The sequence below is a fragment of the Aristolochia californica genome, unplaced genomic scaffold (genome assembly GCF_029961685.1).
Source record: "Aristolochia californica isolate CCGP_79_NKW_82.1479 unplaced genomic scaffold, dmAriCali1.0.hap1 SCAF_2, whole genome shotgun sequence".
Classification (NCBI taxonomy): Eukaryota; Viridiplantae; Streptophyta; class Magnoliopsida; order Piperales; family Aristolochiaceae; genus Aristolochia; species Aristolochia californica.
In genome coordinates this window covers 6,709,221-6,732,150 of record NW_027181881.1, presented here as the reverse complement: position 1 = coordinate 6,732,150, position 22,930 = coordinate 6,709,221, and the positions used below count along the sequence as shown (strand labels likewise).

Genomic DNA, 22,930 nt, shown 5'->3' with positions numbered 1-22,930 from the left:
AATTGTAATAAAAACACATTTTGGCTTATGATGGGTAGCTAAACCTCAAAAGTCCAAAAAAAAAAAAAAAGAACAACACAATGTGAAAAAAGTTTGTTCGGTATGTGATTGTCCCCACATTTCCCTATCTATGTTCTAGAAGACGAAGAGAGAAGACTTGTCTAGTCGAAGTTAGATTTTTGTAGTTTGTTAGTTAAGATTAGTCATTCGCTAGTTTTTTTTTCTTTCCAAGGTTTTTGAAATATTTGACCCAATTAGGTGCAAGGTTCAATTGAACTAGATTCAAATCTCCAATCTAGTTTAGATTCCATAACCTTGACTCTTATAGTCACTTTGAAATTCCAATATTATGAAGATAAAGTAAAAAAAAAGTAATAGTTTCAAGAACAAAGAACATTATTTACATTGTAGCTAGTAAATATTAGTAATTAATACATTATAATAAAATGCTTGGGGTTATAATGGCAGACACATCTCAAGATAAAAAAAAAATAACAAAAAATTATGCATTATATTTGTTATAAAATACTTCAGAATAGTTGCCTAGCCCAGTACCTTCCATCGCAAAAAAAAAAAAAAAAAAAAAAAAAAGAACTTAACCAACTATAACATTGAAGATTGAACAAGGCAGACACAAAGCTGAGGCATGGGTTGTGCAAAACTGCTCTTTAGAAAAATAAATTGTAATAGTGTGGTTATAAAATTTAACTATCTGGAGTTCTACATATATAGCAGGTTTTATACATATCAGAAGTTCAAATCTTCTAATGTCAAGCCTCTGAAAGTATAGTTATAGGCTTCGACAACATAATGATAAACAAGTTAGCAACCAGGTGGAACAAAGCCATAGACTGGTTCTGTATTTGGACATCCCACACGAGAAGACAAACCGACAAGCCCATAAGGCTATTAGTCACAATAATTGTTTGTACTTTTAAATGGGTTATCAAATCAAAGGCTAGAGTGTGCGAGTTTGAAAGTTGAAAGAATGACGCCTAGTGACCAGATTTTTAGCCGATGGTGGGCCAAAGCTTCATGCCTCCAGCATTTCGATCGAATTGCTTGCAAAACTCTGTGAAATTGGAACGAAAAATTCCAGTCGTGGAGGCGATGAGATGAACCGAAGAAAGCTAGTTTAATCTATAAATGAAGTCAAGGCTGAAGCACTTACATTCCTTCATTATTATTAATGATGAAACATCATTTTCCTCACCAACCAATTATCACTTGAGGTTACTTTCTTCTCAAAATTTGTAGGTCTCCTTTTCCTTTCTTTCGGCATTTTTTTCTTGCTTTAAATCTTAAAATTTTAGTTTAAATGGCTACAAAAGTCCTAAACAGATGCAACGACAAGGCATTTCCGTACCTGGATATGTCTCCTGGCCTCTTCTGGATTTCGACAGAGATGTAAAATTCCACATTCTGAAGTCATTCCAGTGCCAAGATTTCCTCCTCTTTTTGAGTAAATGCAGCGTTTCGTGAAATGTAGTATCTTGTCCGGCAAGGACACTCGGCAGTCTGAATCCACTTTAAAAGCCGAGCATATAGAAAACGGAGAAAGTGCCTCGTATTTTAGCAGCCACAGTTGCTCTTTCTGCATCCAGGAGATCAAACGGAGCTGCCGGAAACACATTCTTCGCAGACGGCAGATCCTTTTCGATGGAAATCTACGGTTTTCTTCCCCACTTCTACCATCTCATTTACGATTGATTCGATTTCTAAATCACTCAACTACTGCTTTCTTTCTGTTCTGTGTCTCTTTTAATTGGCCTCACCTTGGCTTTTTATGGACTGTTTTACCCCTTAGAATGATCATTATTTACCGTAAGAAATAAGGTCGAAGCAATAATTTGGTTTGGTGGCAATTTCAATGAACGTGGCTCTACCAACTGAAATAATTCACTCAACAGTGATCGGGCGCACATGATCTACGTGGTACAGATTGGAAGATGGACGGCTATGATTTCTGGATGTTTTTAAACAAGTCCACCCTTCATCAACGGCCTCTACGGCTTCTGCACTATAAGGGCGCGCGTACTCCGGATTCCCCTCAACGTGCAAAGCGGTCTCGCTTCTTGCTACCCGAGAAGGCCTATTTAGCTCCCAGAGTTTTTTAATATGAGACGCTTGTAAAAGGCAACTAATGTAGTTTGTGCGCATAATCAAACATTAATTGACGTGACCAGGGGGCAGACGTGTTACAGATGGAGACCAAAACGCGCGTCTCAGGTGCTTCTTTTTCGAATGACCAATAACGTCAGCCGGCGCCATTTAGCTTAAAAATTAAAAAAAAAAAAAGAGGCGGGGTTAGTTTGGAATTCAGATAATCAGCCTGTTACAAAATGACAGGAAACTCCCATTCCCGACTCCGGAAAGCTCTTTTTTCCCTTCTCTGACCAAAATACCCTTCTTCTCTTTCCTCTGTCACCCTCAAAATCCTGCAATCTCTACCCCCTACCTTTCCTCTCTCCTCCCGTCTCCCATGGAGCAGCAGCACGAGCAGCCGCTTCCGGAGAGAAAAGGGCAGAAAAGAAAATTTGAAGTGAAAATTGAAGACGACGAAGAGGAGGAAGAAGAAGAACAACATAAACCTTTAGTCTCTGTGCTGTCAGCTGATCCTCACCAAACCCTAGTCTCTCAGATTCAGGCGCAAGTTAAAATACTCTGCTCTACTTTTTCGTGGAGAGAGGCTGATCGATCTGCCGCCAAGTGCGCCACTCATGTTCTCGCTGAACTCGCTAAGAACGGTAACTATACGAAAAATGATAAAAATGGAAGGACAGAAAAATCAGAGTCCTTTATTTATCTATTTACTGTTCTTCGGTGTTTTGAGATTATTACCTGTTATTTCTCGTAGAGGAGGTTGTGAATGTTATAGTGGAAGCTGGTGCGGTACCCGCGCTGGTTAAGCATCTACAAGCTCCCCCAGTCTTAAGAGAGAGTGACGGAGGGCAGAGGCCGTTTGAACATGAGGTGGAGAAAGGAAGCGCGTTTGCTTTAGGACTTCTAGCGGTCAAGGTAATCAAGGATCTGGTTTCTTGATCTTTTTTCCCCCTTGGAAGCTTGAGTTGCTTTTATTCAAAATTTCTGTTTTCTGTACACAATTCTGTAGTTGCAGTAGGGTGCTTGTTTTGGGCAGTGCCGATGTTACGTTAACAGCAATATAATGTGATTTTCCTTCGCTGTATAAATTTTTTTGTGTACTATTTCCTTCTTTTTTTTTTTTTTTGTCTCGTATTTTGATATAGTTGAATACCTACTGGCAGTTTTGTAGATTAGCAATTGCGTTTCTGCTATTTTCAGTCCCGAGACACGGTGTTTGCTAGTAATCTTTTGTCTATCTGTTTTGTGTTACTAATTTATGGCAAATTGGCGTGGTTTCCAAATCTTTGCAACTTTTCTGGAGTCTGAAAAGCTGTTCTAAATCCTCCCATCCTATGTTCTTTCACTATAATAGCTGTTTCTTCTTGTTACTTATCAGGAACTGTTCTGTTTGATTTCTCTTTAGACCTTGTTACTTATGCCTGTGCTTTCTTGGTATGACAGCCAGAGCACCAACAGCTGATAGTAGACAGTGGAGCGCTTTCTCATCTTGTAAGTCTATTGAAGAGGCGTAAGGATGGTTCCAACTCCCGTGCTGTCAACGGTGTTATTCGTAGAGCAGCTGATGCTATCACTAATCTTGCTCATGAGAATAGTATCATCAAAACCTCTGTCAGGTTTGGTGGGCGGATTACTTTTCCAATGAACAATCGTTGTTATTTTGTAATGATAACTCATTTTTTAATGCACTGACCCATCTTTTCAGGGTTGAAGGGGGGATTCCTCCTCTTGTTGAGTTACTTGATTCCACTGATACAAAGGTACAAAGGGCAGTTGCTGGAGCACTACGAACTCTGGCATTTAAAAATGATGATAACAAGAATCAGGTTTGACTATTCTTTTCAGTAATTCTTAATTACTTTGTTTTCATGAAACTCGTACTAGACATAGGTTTATGTTGTGTATATCATACACTTCACAGATTGTCGAATGCAATGCTCTTCCAACCCTGATCTTAATGCTTCGATCAGAGGATGCTGCAATACACTATGAGGCAGTAAGTTTCCAACACGAACTGTTTTCTGGATGAGCTTAGTAGCTTTACTTCAGTGGCTTGAAATAATTCCTTGTGTTCAATAGGTTGGTGTTATAGGTAACCTAGTCCATTCATCTCCAAACATTAAGAAAGAAGTTCTCCTTGCTGGGGCTCTGCAACCTGTTATTGGCTTACTGAGGTATAGTTGAATATGGCTTCTTATGGTATCTATGTTTGTTCTTTGAGCAGATGTGTTTATCCTTACTTATTTGTTTTGAATTCCATATTTGTTGGTTTTTCTGTGCCTTAAATTAGCATATCAAATTGCAGTCTATGACATTAATTTCATGGTGCTACAGTTCCTGTTGTTCAGAGAGCCAAAGGGAAGCCGCACTATTACTTGGTCAATTTGCTGCAACTGATTCAGATTGCAAGGTTGTTTCAGGACCTCTCTCTCTCTCTCTCTTCTTTTGAAAGGAATCCTATTACTTCTGATTCTGTCAAACAGCTCATTTGATTTTACCATGTTCCCTGATATTTGAGTTGCTAGCAGGTTCACATTGTACAGAGAGGCGCAGTAAGACCTTTGATTGAGATGCTGCAATCTCCAGATATTCAACTTAAAGAGATGTCAGCTTTTGCACTAGGGAGGTTGGCACAGGTTGTTCACATTATTCTTTTTTTATGGCTGTGTGGTTCAAATGGGAAAAGTGCACTGGAGTCTTAGCTTCCTGTCGGCAATGGGCTAGACAGACAGCCATAGGACAATTTTATCTGCCAACTATCCAAGTAGACAGATTTCTTCAAATAGCTTTGTTTCCTCTTCCTTTGTTTCTTATTTGCGTGGAATTTTTTTTTTTGTCCTTTTTTTCCTTTTTTGTGGAGAAGGTAATAAATATCTCTCACCTTCTCTGACATATATATATAGGCATAGGTGCTGAAATACCTCTCTCCATTATGCTTGAATGTGTACCTCATGAATGTTTTTTAGATTGGCTTTTAGCAGGCAGATTTTTTACTCTATTAATGCTGCATTTCTTTATTAGGATACACACAATCAAGCTGGTATTGCTCACAATGGAGGTCTAGTGCCTTTGCTGAAGCTTCTTGACTCCAAGAACGGATCTCTGCAACATAATGCTGCATTTGCTCTTTATGGTCTAGCTGACAATGAGGTATAATGTGCACATAATGTTGATATGTAGTTCTTATTTGGCACTAGAAAGGGAGTGATTCTTTTTTATCTGCAGGACAATGTCTCTGACTTCATCAGGGTTGGGGGGGTTCAGAAGCTTCAGGATGGAGAATTCATTGTTCAAGTATGTTCTTAGCTCGGATACTTTTAACCTATGATGTTGACATGAGTTGTTGGGCCTTTGGCTCAATGATTGTATGGGGCGGTTTCTAGTGTGAAGTCTTGTGTTCAAGTCTCACCAGGAGTTAAGGGGTGTGTGTGCTTGTATATTTAACATTCAAAAGAAGTATGGCATGTTGGATGGGTTGAATGAGTATAATTATCTTCAATATTTTGTTGCTTTACTTGGTATAAGTTGCTGTGAAATTATTGCCCAGCCTTATGTAATTGGTCCTAGTTCCATAACACTGCTGACATGGGTGTGACAATTACAATAACAGGCAACGAAAGATTGTGTGGCAAAAACATTGAAAAGATTAGAGGAGAAGATTCATGAAAGGGTATGGTTTGTCTTTCCAGAGGACAACAGATTTTTGCATATATGCTTCTCTCTCTCTCTCTCTCTCTCTCTCTCTCGCTATCTCTTAACATCCAAGACATGTTATTACTAGAAATTACCTGTTACATGTGATTTTTAAATTTTGACAAGCATTATCATTTCGTTTGACAGGTATTGAAGCACTTATTATATATGATGCATGTGGGAGAGAAGGCTGTTCAACGGCGGGTTGCTGTAGCACTTGCTCACCTTTGTTCTCCTGATGATCAAAGACAGATATTCATTGATAATAATGGTATGAGCTAGTCTCATACCATTTTTCTTCAGTTTCTCTCCTGCATGTGCATTTGTGTGAACCATGTTTGTCTCTGAGCAGGTTTGGAGTTGCTTTTGGGTCTTCTTGCGTCAAACAATCCAAAGCAGCAGCAAGATGGTTCTGTAGCACTATACAAGATGGCCAACAAGGCCATGGCACTCTCACCCATGGATGCTGCACCCCCATCGCCAACACCACAGGTTCAGATGTCTATGACTAATCGATAAAAAAGTACACAAATGTAGACAACTGATGGTTATGAGTTTTGATTTTTGCAAGTTTAACTTGTTGAGTTGATTTAAAACATTTGGGTTTGAAACTGCTTCTAGGAAAAAGGATAAGCCATAGAAGAATTCTCTAATGGAATGTTAGTGACTATAGGCAATGAAGTAGGAAATCCTAATATAGTTCTTTAATTTATTTACCGTGGTCTGTGCCCATGCCTTCTGCTCTTATCCATTGAAAAATACAAGCCTTTTGCTTCCAGCAGTGTTTGTTTTTATTTCTGTTTGATCTTTTGAATATGATTTTCTTTTGGCTTCTGGTCATTTATTAAAATATAGTCTTCTAAGAAATTGCAAAATATGCTGCCTTATTCTCCATGTCTCTTGATCCAATGGAGCTAATCTGTTATTAAAATCTTTAATATCATTAGTTAGATTTTGTTACCTTGTAGTTTTTTTATAATATCTTTTCATTACTTGATGTTTATTGATGTCTTTTTTTTTCAGGTTTATCTTGGTGAGCAGTATGTAAACAGTGCAACACTTTCGGATGTTACTTTTCTTGTTGAAGGTTGTTTATCTTCCACCTCTTTGCCTTTTCAATTTGATTTTGTTTTCTTAATTTCTTTGTGGTTGTCTTACAGTTGGTTGTGTGAGTGTAATGAAACTTGGATGGAACTGGTTGGTTGAACTAGGATCAACTGGGCCTGGTTCCTTATTTGGGTTATCCATGTGCAAGACTCTGAGCTCGGAGGAAGGTCAAAGCCTAGCTGATCAGATCAGATTTGTTAGTTCAACTGGTCACCCGGTTGACCTGGCCTGGTCCATTGGGCCCATATTGTGTGGGGCCAGCAAGGAAAAAGGGGTGCTGGTTGCCTCCCTTTCCTCTTTTTGGCTCTGATGAGGGAAGAACCCTCACCCTTCCTTTTATCAATGGTGGGTGGGTGTTTATAATTTACAGGAAGGGGGTGGGGGCCACCACATCTCCCCTTTTTCTTTGGAATGGTGGTGGAGGGATCCCCTGCCCTACCTGTTGTCCACAAGGTTGAAGGGAGGGTGTGCTCCAGTCCACTAGTGGAAGATTGGAAGAGGGGGTCTGCCCCTTTCTTTGTCCTGATAAAGACTCCTCTGACCTCTTTTTTTAATTTTTACTAAAAATGATGTCATATTGGTGTCACCTTGGGTCAATTGGTGGTCAAAACCAGATGACCTTGGTTCAGCCGTTCCCAGTCTCCTCTTTGAGCCTGTGACTGGGTCTTTTAATATTGGTCTGTATATATTGTTTTATTGGTCTTTTAGTTCTAATTTAGTTTGTCATTCTATGTTTTAGGTAGACGCTTTTACGCTCACAGAATTGCTTTACTTGCTTCTTCGGATGCATTTCGTGCAATGTTTGATGGTGGTTACAGGGTGAGAAATTTTTTAGGCTTTTATCTTCGCATGTTTTCTATCTATCTCTATGTGTGGGGGTTCTGAGTGTGTGAAAGGTGATGGCCAGTAGTTCATGTGTGATTGTCAAATGCTTCAGATCATTAGCATAGAAAATATCACAATTTCAGTTTTTGCAGCTGTATTTGATTCTAAATACAAGTAACTGCTATCTGTACATTCTTTAATATGCTTTTTAGTGTGATTATTTTCCAATGTATCTTCTGATTTTTCTGTGATGACCCATATACTATTGTTTGGAAGTTATGACCAATATATTATTTTGCAGTTATTCTCCTTTCTTATTTGCATTCAAAGAAAACCAAACTGGAATTGTGTTTTCAGGAAAAAGATGCACGTGACATCGAGATTCCAAATATTAGATGGGAGGTGTTTGAATTGATGATGAGGTATGGATGAAGTTTTTTTCTCTTTTCATATTGGTAATTGAATCTATGTAAGTTTTAGAATACTACTTTTGCACCTTGCACAGATTCATCTATACGGGTTCAGTTGATGTAACTCTGGATATTGCGCAAGATCTCCTCAGAGCTGCTGATCAGTATCTTTTGGAGGGTCTTAAGCGCCTTTGCGAGTATGCCATTGCACAGGTGACGATCAACTAATTGTACCTTCTATGTAGTTTCTTGTCCTTTATGAGATTGGTCTTTGCTAACTCAAAATTAAACTGTTTCAGGATATATTCCTGGAGAATGTTTCATCCATGTACGAATTGTCTGAGGCCTTCCATGCCATGTCATTGAGACACACTTGTATTTTGTTCATCTTGGAGCAGTTTGATAAGATGAGAGATAAGCCTGGGTCTCTCTCTCTCTCTCTGCCCCCCTTACAAATAAATGAATGCAACATGCATATGCTTGCAAGGAGTGTTTGGTTACTTAAAATTCGTAATTTATTTATTTATTCTTTTTTGTTGTTTTGGGAGGTGGGGTGTGGGTGCTGGGCACGGTCACCCTGTCCTGCCATGGTCACCTATCTATGAAGTAACTATATTATAGCTAGTGTTTTCTTTAGGTTTGGAAAAGGGTGGTGCATAGTTTCTTGTGCTTTAACAACGTGCTGTCTGGGTTGGTCACTAGTGACTTTTAAGTTTGATGGGGTTTGTAAATGATCTCTGAAGCGATTTATAAAATGTTTTGAACAAGTGGGTTTTTGTAAAGATTTTGAAACTTTGCTTAGTGGGGAAGAATTGAAGCCGAAACAAACTTTGAAGTTGGAAGCAGAGAACATTTGTGTTATCTGGCAGCAAATGAATGCAGTACTTATATTTGTGTTTTATGACCGTAACAAACTGAGTTTTTTGTGATCTGATTTGCAGGTTTTCACATCTCATCCATCGTATCATACCAGAGCTGCGCTGCTACTTCTCAAAAGTGTTCAAGTCGAATCAGCGGAGCACACGACTTTAGATGCATGACACTTCTGACCTTGGTTGGTAAACTAACAAAATTCTGTGGTGAACATTGTACAGTCGGGAATTGGGGGTCCTGTCATTGTTTGCAATGCTGACATTAAACAAAGGGGAAAAAGCTAGGAATGATTATTCCCGGGTAGCCTTGTCTGATTGTCAAGTTGGGTGTCCCACTTCTCAAGCTAACATGCTTCTGGTGTAATTTTGTTCTGCAGCAAGCTGATTAACTAACTTTAGTAGAGTCCATTGGTGATGTAATCGGTTCTTTGCTTTTTAAAGGTTTTGCTGAGTGGTGAAGCCTCATAGTTCATGTGCGTTATGATCTCCTTGGGTGTTTTTTGTTTTTTTTTCCTTTCTATGAGGGATCTTGTTGAGACTTACATCGAAGTCTCAGATGCAGTTTGAGATATTCAAAGGCTACTGTTAGTAAGAAAGGAGCATCACTTCCATTCCTGAATTGAAAAAAAAAAAAAAAAAGCGTTTAGAAAGGAGATAAGCTGGATTGATGCTGAAAAAACAAAAATGGTTAACCAGGGACATAAAAGTGTGCAGCTGAAAGCAGTCAACTTAGTCTATAGACGGATCCCAAGCCATAGAAATACATAATGCTTTTGATTTCTGAGACTCGTTGCATGAAACCCATATACGAAGGTTTTTAGTTATAGAAGCACTGCAATTATCTAATCATGTTGAAGATAGAGGAACGAAATTGCACCTCAAGACAAAGGGGAACAAGCCTTCATGTGAAGATCACGAGAAGCCCTTGCGAAGACTATGGTGTCATGAGAGAGAATCTTGTATGATGAGCCTGCGACATTTTGCCACCTTGGATATGGCATTTTGGCACCATGTACACCATCTTGTATTAACTTTTGGCCCCATGTCATTATGTTCCTCTATAAATAGCACAAGGAAGGCAAACACTAGTTCAAGTATCTTTTGAGTTCTCTTGATAGCTTCCTTAAAGTGCATTGTGCTTTGATTTTTCTTCTTCTAGTGTCTCTTGTTCTACCTCGGTTGTAAATAAACTAGATACTATTTGATTCGTTTTAAGTATATATTCAAATATCTTGAGTCCAAAAATTAAATGAACCCTTTGAGATTAGATTTCTTGATCCAACTTTGTCAGATAGTATTTTGATTTGGATACTATCCAAATTTCAAACATCAAATAAAAAAGTAGTAATCAAATGGCTTTTTGTTCTAAGAATTATCAAAGAACAAAGATGAGAGTGGTTGATAAACTATAATTTTAAAAAATCTCCAAGCAACGTTCCTTGAGTGAATGATATTGATTCATACAATCACATTAATGAACTCAAAAGACAACAAGAAGATAAATTTAGAAACAAATTGAAGGACATGATAAAATTCTGGTAAAGAGAATTTTGATGATCATGATGATCTTGTCCCTGGTTTTGGAGAAACTTGACAATGGTAAATCTCACAAAAAAATTTAAAAAAAAAAAAAAAACAGGCAGACCTTCTCAAACCACCTTCTCCATCTTGCCATCCCTCTTGCCTTGAAGACTGCCCTTGTTTAGAGTAGGTGGTATCCTTCCTGGACTCCAAATTACTCGAGGAGAAGAACAAAAAGTAGGTGTCATGAATGGTGGTGTATAAGAGCTGTTGTGAATTGAGAAACGACTTGGTAAAATCTTCTTTTCCAAAAGTTAGCCACCAAATCCACCCCTACCAAAAAGAGAAATTGGCTCTGTTGTAGCACACTAATTCTTTGCATTATCCACATAAATTAAATCATCTATCTTTTACTATTATGTTGAATGCCAAACTCCACATGACCCAGAGTAGCTCTCAAGGATTGTGTTGGAGATCGAAGTATAAGAAAGAAGCTTACCGGTGCTGGTGGGATTAAACAAAACTATGATGGAAGAGCTGCTTGTGACTGTTACTCCTCTCTAGACTTCGAGGGTCTAGAATCCTTCACTAAACTGATTTTCCTCTACCCACCACTCTTCCAGCTCCCTCTTTTTATTCCTTTTCCCATAGCTAATTGTCCTTTAAGAGACAACCTTGCTGCTGGCTAGGTGGATGTGCTGCATTGGGTGCCCCATTCCCCCTTGTCTGTCTGATTCGTCTTCTTTTGATTCATCTTCCTGCTTCTGCTCTATAAACGTAGGATCGGGGGTTCCAATTGAGTGGCACCTTATCCTCTAGGTGGAATGAAGGGAATTGGGACAAAATGGTGTTGTAATGTTCCCATGTGGCTTCAAAGTCAGGGAGATCTTTCCATTTGACAGAGTGCTTTACAGGAGCCAATCTTGGATTTGCCGGGTACTAAGGATGTGGACCTGTTGGACAGAGAGTACCATATCATCTGTTAGGCGATGAGATAAGGGTTGGCTGGAAATGGGTTGGTGAGTAGGCTTTTCAAATTGATTGATGTGGAATACAATGTGGATGCCGGGACATGGGGGAAGGTCAAGGCGATAGGCCACTTCACCAATCTTGGCCAAAATTTTGAAGGGTTCATAGAAATGGGGGTTGAGTTTCTCAGTAGGGTTGTAACTTGAGGAAGACAAAGTCACCTCCTTGGAAAATGAGTCATGTGGGTTGCTCGATGAAATGTGGTGTTGTACCAAAATTCAGCCCAAGGTATCCATCCATCTAGGCCATTGCCAGAGGATGGTTGCTCACAAAGCAATGGAGGTATGTGGTCAAGCACTTATTGACCACTTCAGACTGACCATCTATCTAGGGAATGATAGGTATAACTCATGCAAAGTTGAGTACCTGATTGCTTAAAAAAACCTTCCAGAAAGTGCTAAAGAAGAACCTGTCTCAGTCAAAAATTTCACGGATGTACAAGGAAGCAACCTGGGTGGCGGTGTAGGGATGATTGAGAAGGAGAAAATGACTGTACTTGATCAGCCTATCCACGGCTACAAGAACAGTGTCCAACCATAGAGCCGTGGAAAGATTGTTGATGAAGTAAAGGGAGATATCCTCCCATACCTAGTCAGGGATGGGAAGTGGGTGGAGCAGCCCGATTGGTGTGAGTGCATTATATTTGTTCTAGTAGTAGACCTCATAGCTGGGCTACAAATCATTGTACATCACTTTTTGAGGCATGTTTAGTACATCATATTGGTGATGCGCATGTAGGTGAGATAGTACCTTGAATGTCCCACGAAAGGGATGGAGTGAAATTCTTCCAGGAGGAGAGGAATACAAGTGGCGAAAGATGGCAGCACTAAGCGGTTCTTGTAGATAAGATAGCCTTGACGATGTGGAAGGGCAGGTGGCTATTACTGTTTATGAGTAGTTCATGCTGAATTTTGCGATGTCCATCATCCTTGTGGATTTCTTGTTCCAGTTCTTTAAGACAGGAAAAATATATAGGGATGCAGTGGATATATCCATGGACTCTTCCTTGCGTGAAGTTTTGCACACGGTTTGTTTTGGATTTCAAAATCAAACCCTATGAGCTTGGTGACCCACTTTTGTTGTTCTCCTCCCTTCGAATGTTGGTCCATCAAGAAGCGTACTCGTTTGGTTGGTGTGGGAGATGAACCGTCGGCCTTGGAGATAGTGTGACCACTTCTTGATTGCGAAGATGATGGCCATCAATTCACACTCGTAGATGGATTTTAGCAGGCCCTAGATGGTAGTTCTTGACTTAGGAATGCCAAGGGTTGCCCTTCTTGCATGAGGACAACCCCAATTCCTGTGTCAGAGGTGTCGATCTCCAAAATGAATGGCTTATAGAAGTTTTGCATGGCTAGCACAGGTATTGTAGTCAAGGCTTGATTCAACTTTTCAAATGTCATTTGGTAGTGTCTGTCCGTTGAAAGGCATCTTTCTAGAGCAATTGAATGAGCAGTTAAACAATTTTATCGTTGCCCTTGACAAACCATCTGTAGTATCCAATGTTGACTCTCTTTTTTATTTTGATGATAACAAAACTTAATAGTTCTGACAATTATAAATTAAATATTTCAGATATTTTTCCTTCAAGAGATTCATTTCAAGGTCTAAAGCTTAAAAACAAATTAAGTTACTCAAAGAACTCAAGCATCATAAAAAGTCAATCTTGAAGAAGCACCCTTGGAAGATGAAGACTATAGTTTAGGATTTACTGATATATGTCAAAACTAAGTCTATGTAAAAGACAGTTGCCAAACTCCTTCGATTTGAGATACAATACAAACTTGGAGCTTTAGGGCATACTTTGCATTCATACATGTTTTAAAAATATCATATACATCTTCTAAACTTGTCAAAAGCACTTAGGATCATTCATTCTCATACTTTCAAAGTCAATTTAGTTGAACTGATACTAGAATGATCAATCAACATCTGCCAATGATTGATCATCCAAAAGTGCAAAGGCCAAGATCATAAAGCGTGATCAATCAACCTACGTTGATTGATCAATAATCTAGAACATGGCCAAATCATGCTATAAAGCATGATCAATTATCCCACTTGGACTAATTGATCAATACTATCCAGACAAATGAATTTAATATTGAATGATTGATCAATCTACATGTCCAATCGATCACACAAAACTTTGCCAATTAGGGACATAAAGTATGAGCGATCATAGGAAGCCAGATAAGTGAATTTAACATTGAATGATTGATCAATCTACATGACCGATCGATCATACAAAACTTTGCCAGGACATAAAGTATGATCGATCATAGGAAGTTCATTAATTGATCATACTTGCATTACATTGCCAGAGGAAATTCTGATTGGTCGATCATACCTTGGCCATGATTGATCAACTTAAAATATCAGACCCAATAGGAAGATATTGATTAATCAATAAGACACATTCTGATAGAAAAATAGTTTTTACACTCAATTGATCGATCATATAAACACTGACTTTTGCAAACAGGAAAAAACCGACTAGTTTGGCTTGGAGAACTTATAAATACCTCCACCAAACCTCCCATAGAGAAGTTAATGGTAATTTATTGGCATATCTTTGATTCTTTATTCTCAAATACTTGAAAATTTTCTCAAAGTACTTTTGAGTGAAAGAGGGAGTTTTTCCTTTGAAAATTCTCAAACTCTTTCCTCCATTCTGCATTAGACAAGCTCTTATTATTTCATCGTGTTGCAAAGTTGGATATTTGGATCTCTCAAGGGGAAGGTACTCTCCAACTGTAAAGGGTGTAAGTATTTTACCTTTCTTACATTTGAAAGGATCATTTAGAACCTATTGTAATCTAGATGGAAAGGGTCTAGTTAGAGCTAGAATGTAAACAATCTTTTGGGGAGATTGATTGTAAAAGTGTGTACTTGAGTTACACATGGCTTAACAAGAGTCAAAATCTCTTTGATATAAATTCTAGCTATTAGAGCTAAAATAGTGGAATTTTCAAAGCATGGGTTCTTGGGCAATGAATACCAATAAGGGAACATCAATAACAAAAAATCTCGTATTTTCATGCATTAGTTAAATTTTAATTTGTAATTCTCAATTCACCCCCCTCTTGAGAAGCCACCTAGGCCAACATCCAGTGAAGCCCAAAATTGCAGAGTCCCTTGACGTCCTGTGGTGGTTTCTAGTGGAGTATGACTATGATTTTGGAGGGGTCAATCAAGACACCACCTGTCGAGATCATATGCCCTAGCTAAATTAGTTAGAGCTGACCAAAGGAGCACTTTTTGGGGTTCATAACCAGGTGATTATCTCCTAATAGTTGGAGAGTGGTTTGCAAATGTAACAAGTTTGTTGCATGGTCCGAACAATAGATCAAGATATCCTCAAAGAAGACCAATATAAACTTATAGAGGTGTGGCTAGAAGATCTTATTCATCAAGGCTCGAAGGAGGATGCGTTAGTGAGGTCGAATGGCATCACCAAAAACTCATAGTGCCCTTCATGAGTGCAGAATGTTTTATTTTTTTTGGGTGTCCTCCTCCTTCACTTGAATTTGGTGATATCCAGACTTGAAGTCTAGCTTGGTAAAAACTTATAATCCTCCTAACTAATCCAAGAGCTCCTCAATGGTCAGGATGATGAACTTGTTCCGTATGGTAAATTTATTAAGGGCTTTGTAGTCAACACAAAAATTCTAGCTTTCGTCCTTTTTTCTTACTAAGAGCACCAGGCTAGAGAAGGGACTACTACTGGGATAGATGATCTCGTTGGCTAACATCTCCCGTACAATTTGGAAACTAAACTCAAATATTTTTCTGTTGGAAGATGGGCCCAAGCCCACACAACCAAGGAATGCCTACATATCCAATGTTTTGGAAGATGGGCCCAAACCCACACAACTAAGGAATGCCCACATATCCAGTGTGTTAGAAGATGATCTAAGCCCATAAGACTAAGGAAGGCCCACACATCCAAGAGATGTAGATGATGGGCTCAAGGCCCATAAACTAAGGAAAAGGCCCATAGGCCCATATAATGATGGCAGGATGGTAAATAAAAAGTCATCTCATAGAAATGGCATTGATTTAATTAGGTTAAAGTTTTAGGGGCATTATTGTAACATTTTAGGATATTTAATCTATAAATTGAGCTTTAGGGGGAGGGTTAAGATAATAAGTCTATAACCTCTTCTTCCTCCAGTTTTCTCCCAATGGGTGTCCCTCTCTTTTTCTCCATGAGTTAAATTCGTGGAGTCCTAAAAATCTACAAGGTATCTAAGTATTGATTTTCAAGACTCACAAGTATGGTTTTTCAGGATTCGAGAAACCTATTTTTTTTTCTTTCTCATATTAATGGTTCATTTTTCTTAATTACTAGAACTTTTTTTTTTTTACTGCTCATTTTCTTTTGCTGCCCGACGATGTGAGTCCAGTCCAGCCTATCTTGTTATCTCACCCATTTACCTTTTGGATCTCATTTGTTATTGGTTCTGCAATCTTGTGATTCTCATCTCATACTTTGCAATGGTGTCTAATTAGATCTTCATGATCAACATAGTTGTGTTAGACTCGTGTGGCGTTTTCGAGTCTGAGGCGAGATATGAAACCTCGCATGAAAATGCATGCTGAAAAAAAACACGCAGCTTTAGCTCTAAGATCTCTAATGCACGGATGTTGCAGATGATGTACCTACCAGTGATGACTTTCTGATATAGCGTCAAAGCAATTAATCCTTCTAGCAGAAGCCCGTAGAGAGGGAGAGAGATGAGACCTTTTTCTTTCCCTCGTTTCCCTTATTTAAAGGCGCAAACGTAGAAAAAAACCAAGCCGAGATCAAGTCCATATTGCGCCGGCGATTCTGCTGCCTCTGTGCTGATCTGTTGTTACTGCTGTGAATATCTACCGAAAAGTTACAATCTCTTCATTGGAATTGGCTGTCATCACCACTGAGCCTTTGGACATTAACGGTGAAAGTTTCGGTTAACTTGGTTATTACACTTCTGATAGGTCTCTGGTATCCCGATTGCCACACTTGTCTCATTCGTGTTGTTTATTTCTGGAAGAATTGCTGGGAGTTGGCTTTCCCATTGATTATTTGATTATTTGATTATTCCACTCCTACTTAATCTACGTTGCTAATGATAGCGTTGTTATTCCATCCTGATTCATTTTGATCCTACCTCATATCTCTGCTACCTTCCGAAGATAGAATTGTATCTTCTCTGTTGTCAGCCTGATTCAGAAGTTATTCGGAAGTTGTATTGCTCTTTCATCCAGCATGCCTGTCATTCCGAGTTGATCTTATCCTGCCTAGTACATTCGTCATTCCCATCATTCCATAAGTTGTCGACGCTTAGCTTGGAAAGTTGGATTGATACATAGCAACGCTTAGCTGGATTACTGCTGTTAATCAGGAAATATCCAGCTATCTATCCTGGTAATCTTGCTGATTGATACTGATTATTATTGCCGATTGATTTCTGGAAGCACTTAGCAGCCATTGCGCCAGATTTGTTTCTGTTTCTGGAAGGCGAAGACGACTGCTATCTCTTATTGATCCCGCCAAGTTATCTGCCGTTATTGTTGTCGATTCTCATTGCTGTTTTTTCAGAATCTCGAGCTGGTTCATCGTTGCTCCGTTGTTGTTTCTGAAGACTCGACGATCTCTAGTTCTGATCTCCGGTTCTTTGGTTCTGACCGTTGCTCCACTACAGAAACAAGAGGGAAGCGACAAGTGATTGATGGTTTAATTCCGTTGTTATAGTTTATGTTTCAGCCTATTTCTTCTCGTTGGTTCATCGTTGGCTATTCGGGAACCAACGTCGCAGTCCCGTGCTGTTCGGGGAAGATGATATTGTTGCCTATTTAAATATTTCCTAAGTTAAGTATCCATCGAGCCGAGTCATTGTTCGAGTTATAGCCCAAGTCAACCCGCCGACCCGAGGTTGCTTCTACTCTGCCGAGTTAACTCAAGCCAACTCGATCCTGGTCAACTTGGGTCCGGGTCAAGTGACTCGACCCACTTGTTTTCTGCATCAGTTATACGGGTCCGGGTCATGAGTTTTATACATATTTCTCTCGCGACTAAGCTATATTGGTAATACCTAACTCGGCTCGACTTGGTTTCCTTTTCGCTGGCTAGATTATTATTGGTAGCTTATTACTGGGTGCCAGGATATTATTTGGTGCATAACCTTTTGATGGACTCGCAACAGATTATTTTTTGGGTTATTTCTAAGGATTTTTTTATTTGTGTTAGTTGAGTCAGGCTCATTTAAATTATTACTATTGTATCTCTTTGGATGAGACGTTATTAAAGAAAGACTTCTCAATTGCTGATAAATATCAGCATTGGCTATTTTAATGATGAAGAAAGCAAATGTGGCCCCAAAATATTATCTTTCGGGTGATTACCCATTATCCCCCTTAATTGGTATTTATTACTCCTACTATTTGAGAGTCGGTGTCCAGTGGAGGGACACGGTATTGGAGGAGTTTTATTACACTTCTGAGCACTGCATATTGACCTGCTACCTACAGAAGATATGAGTGTGCCCTATATCTTGCATGAGTTATGACTAGAGTATAGAGCGATGTCATACGGCTTAGAGTGATTTTACTCTCACTTATCTTATGCCAATTGGGCATCATAGAAGAGACCACCAACTTGAGGGGGAGTGTTGGATGATGGGCCTAAACCCATAAGACCAGGCCCACACATCCAAGAAATGTGGAAGATGGGCTCAAGGCCCATAAACTAAGGAGAAGACCCATACAATGATGGCATGATGGTAAATAAAGAGTTATCTTATAGAAATGGTATTAATGTAATTAGGTTAAAATTTTAGGAGTATTATTGTAATAATTTAGGATCATTAATCTATAAATTGAGCTTTAGGGGGAGGGTTAGGATAATAAGTCCATAACCTCTTCTTCCTCCAGTTTTCTCCCAGTGGGTGTTCCTCTCTTTTTCTCCAAGAGCTAAATCCATGGAGTCCTGAAAATCAACACTTTCCAACGATATATAATTTGCTATATTAAAAATATGGTAAAAGAGTGAAACATCCAATGAAATATAGAAATTGAAAAAATAAGATTTAAGGAAAAACGAGAAACTCATTTTTTTTTTTTTTCTTCTTCCTCCCTTTCTTCTCCATCTTCTTCTCCTTTTACATCTCAGATCATTGTCTGCTCTGATACCATGTTGAAACTTAGGATTTCATGATATATAATCACAGTAAAAAAATATTCAGGGGGTGAGAAGAAAAAAAGAGTTGTCGAGAGAAGGGTTTAGGAAGAGAATAGGAAAAATGACGAATTTAGAGAAAAGATGAGGAAAAATAAGGTAATAGACTTAGTCCAAACCTTCCCTTTAAGTTGTATTTATAGATGTCAAAAGTATTAATATTACAAAAATACCTTTCACCCTAATAAGAGTGAATAAGAGTCATAAATCATAAACTAATTACATTAGTGTCATCTTTATGAGATGATACTTTATTTACCATCATGCCACCATTGTGCGGGCCTATGGGCCTTCTCCATGGTATGTGGTTTGAGCCCATCTTTCACACATTTGAACATGTGGGTTTGGACACGTCTTCCAATATTTGTCATTTTCACACAAATGGCAAAGGAACTTCTCATCCTTTAATTTATTTTTTAAAATTAATTTATTTTAGATAAAGCTGAAGGATTCTATTGGTAGTATTTAAAATTTGTTTATATTTGAATTATGACATCTAAACAAATCATGGCATCTCAGATCGAATGGAGTTGTGCATATTTATATATATCACACATTCAATCGAAACTTTTTCACGTCCATAAACTCTTTCAAAGCTTTCGAAGCAGGGTCGTTGCAGAAAACCTGAAGACCTCTTGCTTCAGTAGATTTACAGAGCAGGACAAGCATGAGTTCGTCGCTCCACTTTAAAACTGTTGCACTTTCAATGTCCACTTCCCCCGGCAAGATAACCTTTTGGGCGTCTTCGTATAACCGAGGATGTCGATTCGCTGGCGAGAAGAAGAAGGAATCCAGAAACTTGAGCATCAAATGCAGAGGATCCGCGGAGGAAGACTTGAGAAGAATGTCACCTTACGAAGTGCTTGGTGTCGACCCATCCTGCTCTCTAGCCGACCTTAAAGTAGCATTCCGAGCCAAAGTAATCTTGTCTTTGACATCATGTGTATCTGTTTATTGCGTTGTAATGACTCAAGTTTATTGCGTATGAAGATCCTGTTTCCTGCTTTTCATATCTCGGAATCAGTGGGTAATAGTGAATATGTCGTGAGATGTTGTTGCGCTCGGTTGTCTATGATTCTCTGATATTTTTTGCTTAAATATTTAAATTTCTAGGGTCATTCTGACCAGCAGCTTGCTCTTCAATTTTAGTAATCCACTCTCTGTGGCGAGAAATCCGGTTAGGTTGTTATATCTAGCCAGTGTGGGAATCTTCATGTAGAACAGGACCAGCCTGGTAGCTGAATTATTGAGAACTCTGTGTTTTTTTACTACTATGTTAATTATCACTTGCGCCTCTGTTTTTTGTAACCCTATTTGATTTTTTTTTCCGATATGTCCTCTTCGAATGGAAGAAGATGCTGACAACCACCGTTTCTTCTAAATGGGACGGCAAGCTGGCATATCTAACTGCCTCTCACCCTTCGATTCACTAATGTATGAACTTCCCTTACATAATACCTTGTTTTATGTTGAAGGTCAAGGAGTTTCATCCTGACGTTCAGAAAGATCTTAAAGTTTCCGATGCTATGATTCGTTGTGTGATAAAGGCCTATGAGGTACTAAAATGAACAACCTTTACTAGAACTTGGAAACATGGAAACATTCTCATAACCCTCATATTTCAATAAGGTTAAGATTGTCAGTTCCACTAGATATACCATCTATCGTTATTTAAATTGGTCTTCATACTGGTTCTTTATGTGCGCAGATGTTGTCTGAGACCCACCAGACTGAGACTTCTGAAAGGTAGACTGTGGTTTTCTATTAATAACATTATAGTTGTATTATGATTGGTGTTGTATTATGATTGATAACATTATAATTGTATTATGATTGATAATTTTTTTAATACCAAATAAATCAATAAACACCTTCAAAGGAACTGGAGAACCTTTCAGTCATTACTGATTAGATTTAGTTTTATATTTTATTGGATACAGAAGACTAGTTGTACACTTGCCTAATGGGAAATCATTTTAGCAGCAAAAAGTGTCTAGGAGTATCTAAATCCCTGCATGTATTAGCTTTGACTAATCAAACGTTTATGAGAACAAAGAATGCTGCAAACCTGACGACTAGGAGACGTTTTTTCATTAAAAGCAAATATTTTTGTGAATTAGCAACAGTCTTAGTTGTTCCGGAAAATACCATAGTCCTTTGTTCATGCATGACATAGAATCATTTTGCTACAATTATAAGGTTAAAAACCCAAATTTTTTAAATTTGGTTTTGTGTTTCAAAACATTTGCTCATTGCATTGAGATATTGCCCCCGTCTTCTATGTGTACTAGTTTCGCTCTTTCCATTTCACTTAACTCTCTATGAGAATGGTAGTACTATTATATTTATCATCAATCCTTTTGTGCAACTTTATAATTTTTAAACTGTGCTGTGAATCATTTATTATTTGTTTACGTAGGGAAAACTCAGATCCCTTTGACGAACCAGAGTGCGAGGCATTTGATATTTTTGTCAATCAAGCTGTGTGTGTTGGCACAGGTTCTCATTGCTCTTTGAAATATATTTCGTTTCACCATGTTGATGCTCCTTGGGTATCTGCTGAGCATTCAGAAAAGCAAATCTGCTAAACCTGTTAAATAAATATCACTTCAATGGTTGCAATAGTTTGTCTGTTTTTCTTGTTTGAGTTCTTTTAATGTTGTTTTCTTTGATATTTCAATGTGAATCCTTTTTGTTTTAAAAAAATTTAAATTTTTTTAACTTTGGACCTTGACATAACTTGACACATCAAGTGGCTGTCCCTGACACCTTTCTGTCTCCAGGTTGTCCAAATTCATGTGTGAAAATGGCACCTCATGCTTTTTCATTTAATTCTACCTATGGTACTGCACAGGCCATATCTCAAGGTCAGATTACCCTATAATTCCATTCTTCTTCTCTCTAGATATTAGGCTTTTTGGTATAATCCATATTTAAGTTTTCAAGTTTCCTTGTGTTGCTCTCTGAGGAGACAGACATGTAATGTTTCATCTCTATCAGCTTGTAGCACTTAACTATTACTAAAACCTTTTATCATCCGTTGCATATGAAGAACGTCTTGGAGCCGCAAAGTCTGGGTAAATGAATTATTTCTCAAACTGCACCTTTTTTATCTGGCAAGGATCTTTTCTGTTACAAGTTTCAGTCAAATGTTTTTATAAGTATAGATTAAAGTGTTCCACTTTGCAACTTATAATGTAAATCATTTCTTTCTCTAAGGTTTGCCAACCTGGGAAAAGAGTATGCCAGTTGTAATTTGATGACATTATGTTAGAGCTTGTATCTTTTGGTTAGTGACATCAAGAAAGAGTGGAAGAGGGAAGAGTCATTCATTGGTGTAGTAACTTAAACAAGAGAAAGGGAGGGAATAGTGAGAAGAGATCTGCATCAGCCTTGCAATTATCAAGCAATATGGAGATGAACACAACAAAAAAGATACCAAAGCTGTTAGGGTTTTAATGCACAAGTTTCTCCCCCTCCCTCCCTTACTTTTTGCCAAGGAAAGTTGTTTCTTACTACTCTTTAGACTAGGACACATATCTTCTCCCAAATCTTGTACTTAACTAGGAAACCACTATGATTCAGAATTTTTTTTTACAGAAAAAAGATAGCATGCGTATCTTAAGTTTGTTTTGTCTTTCTTATATCTGTGTTCTGGTAAAGCAGGACATGGGGACGATTACAAAGTTCAGCTTGGGGCTGGTCAATGCCCAAGAAGATGTATTCATTATGTCACTCCCTCTCAGAGGCTTATTCTGGAGGAATTACTTGAGAGGTGACTTTCATATTCTTTGTGCAATGATAGAGGGGACTTTTATTAGGGGTGTAACTTGATTACAATTGTTTTTGACTTTTTGCTTTTTTTTTTTGGTAATTCTTTTGATACTACAGTGTGTTGAGCTCGCCATTTAGTTCTGCTGAAGCAGCTATCCTGGATTCTCTTATTGCAAAAGCAAGATTTGAGAACAACAGGTATCAGAAACCCAAGAAGAAGGAATCTAAAGCTTCCACCGAGTTTGTTGATTGGTTCTGATGTCCTCTGAATTCAATTTGTGATTCTTTCATGTACAAAAATGTCATCATAGGCTGCGTGGTAGTGATGACACATGTATAGTGCAATGGCAAAATTGCTACTTCTCTCTGAATTG

The 22,930-nt window shown here is 38.4% G+C and overlaps 2 protein-coding genes across 2 annotated transcripts; both read left to right on the top strand.

The window, feature by feature from the left end:
* The first annotated feature begins 2,389 nt into the window (after positions 1–2,389).
* LOC137955894 (ARM REPEAT PROTEIN INTERACTING WITH ABF2-like) lies at positions 2,390–9,477 on the top strand. The gene is made up of 19 exons (XM_068803098.1): positions 2,390–2,747; positions 2,858–3,018; positions 3,547–3,719; positions 3,809–3,929; positions 4,025–4,099; positions 4,183–4,277; positions 4,438–4,513; positions 4,632–4,739; positions 5,125–5,253; positions 5,329–5,397; positions 5,714–5,773; positions 5,944–6,067; positions 6,149–6,288; positions 6,820–6,883; positions 7,643–7,722; positions 8,086–8,150; positions 8,234–8,351; positions 8,438–8,562; positions 9,080–9,477. The coding sequence occupies exons 1-19, from the start codon at positions 2,483–2,485 to the stop codon at positions 9,168–9,170; spliced, it is 2,139 nt and encodes a 712-aa protein (XP_068659199.1). The 5' UTR covers positions 2,390–2,482; the 3' UTR covers positions 9,171–9,477.
* A 9,895-nt stretch (positions 9,478–19,372) lies between these two features.
* LOC137956860 (uncharacterized) lies at positions 19,373–22,837 on the top strand. Its single transcript, XM_068804511.1, has 7 exons — positions 19,373–19,701; positions 20,258–20,338; positions 20,491–20,528; positions 21,202–21,281; positions 21,566–21,649; positions 22,449–22,557; positions 22,674–22,837. The coding sequence occupies exons 1-7, from the start codon at positions 19,450–19,452 to the stop codon at positions 22,813–22,815; spliced, it is 786 nt and encodes a 261-aa protein (XP_068660612.1). The 5' UTR covers positions 19,373–19,449; the 3' UTR covers positions 22,816–22,837.
* The last annotated feature ends 93 nt before the right edge of the window (positions 22,838–22,930 follow it).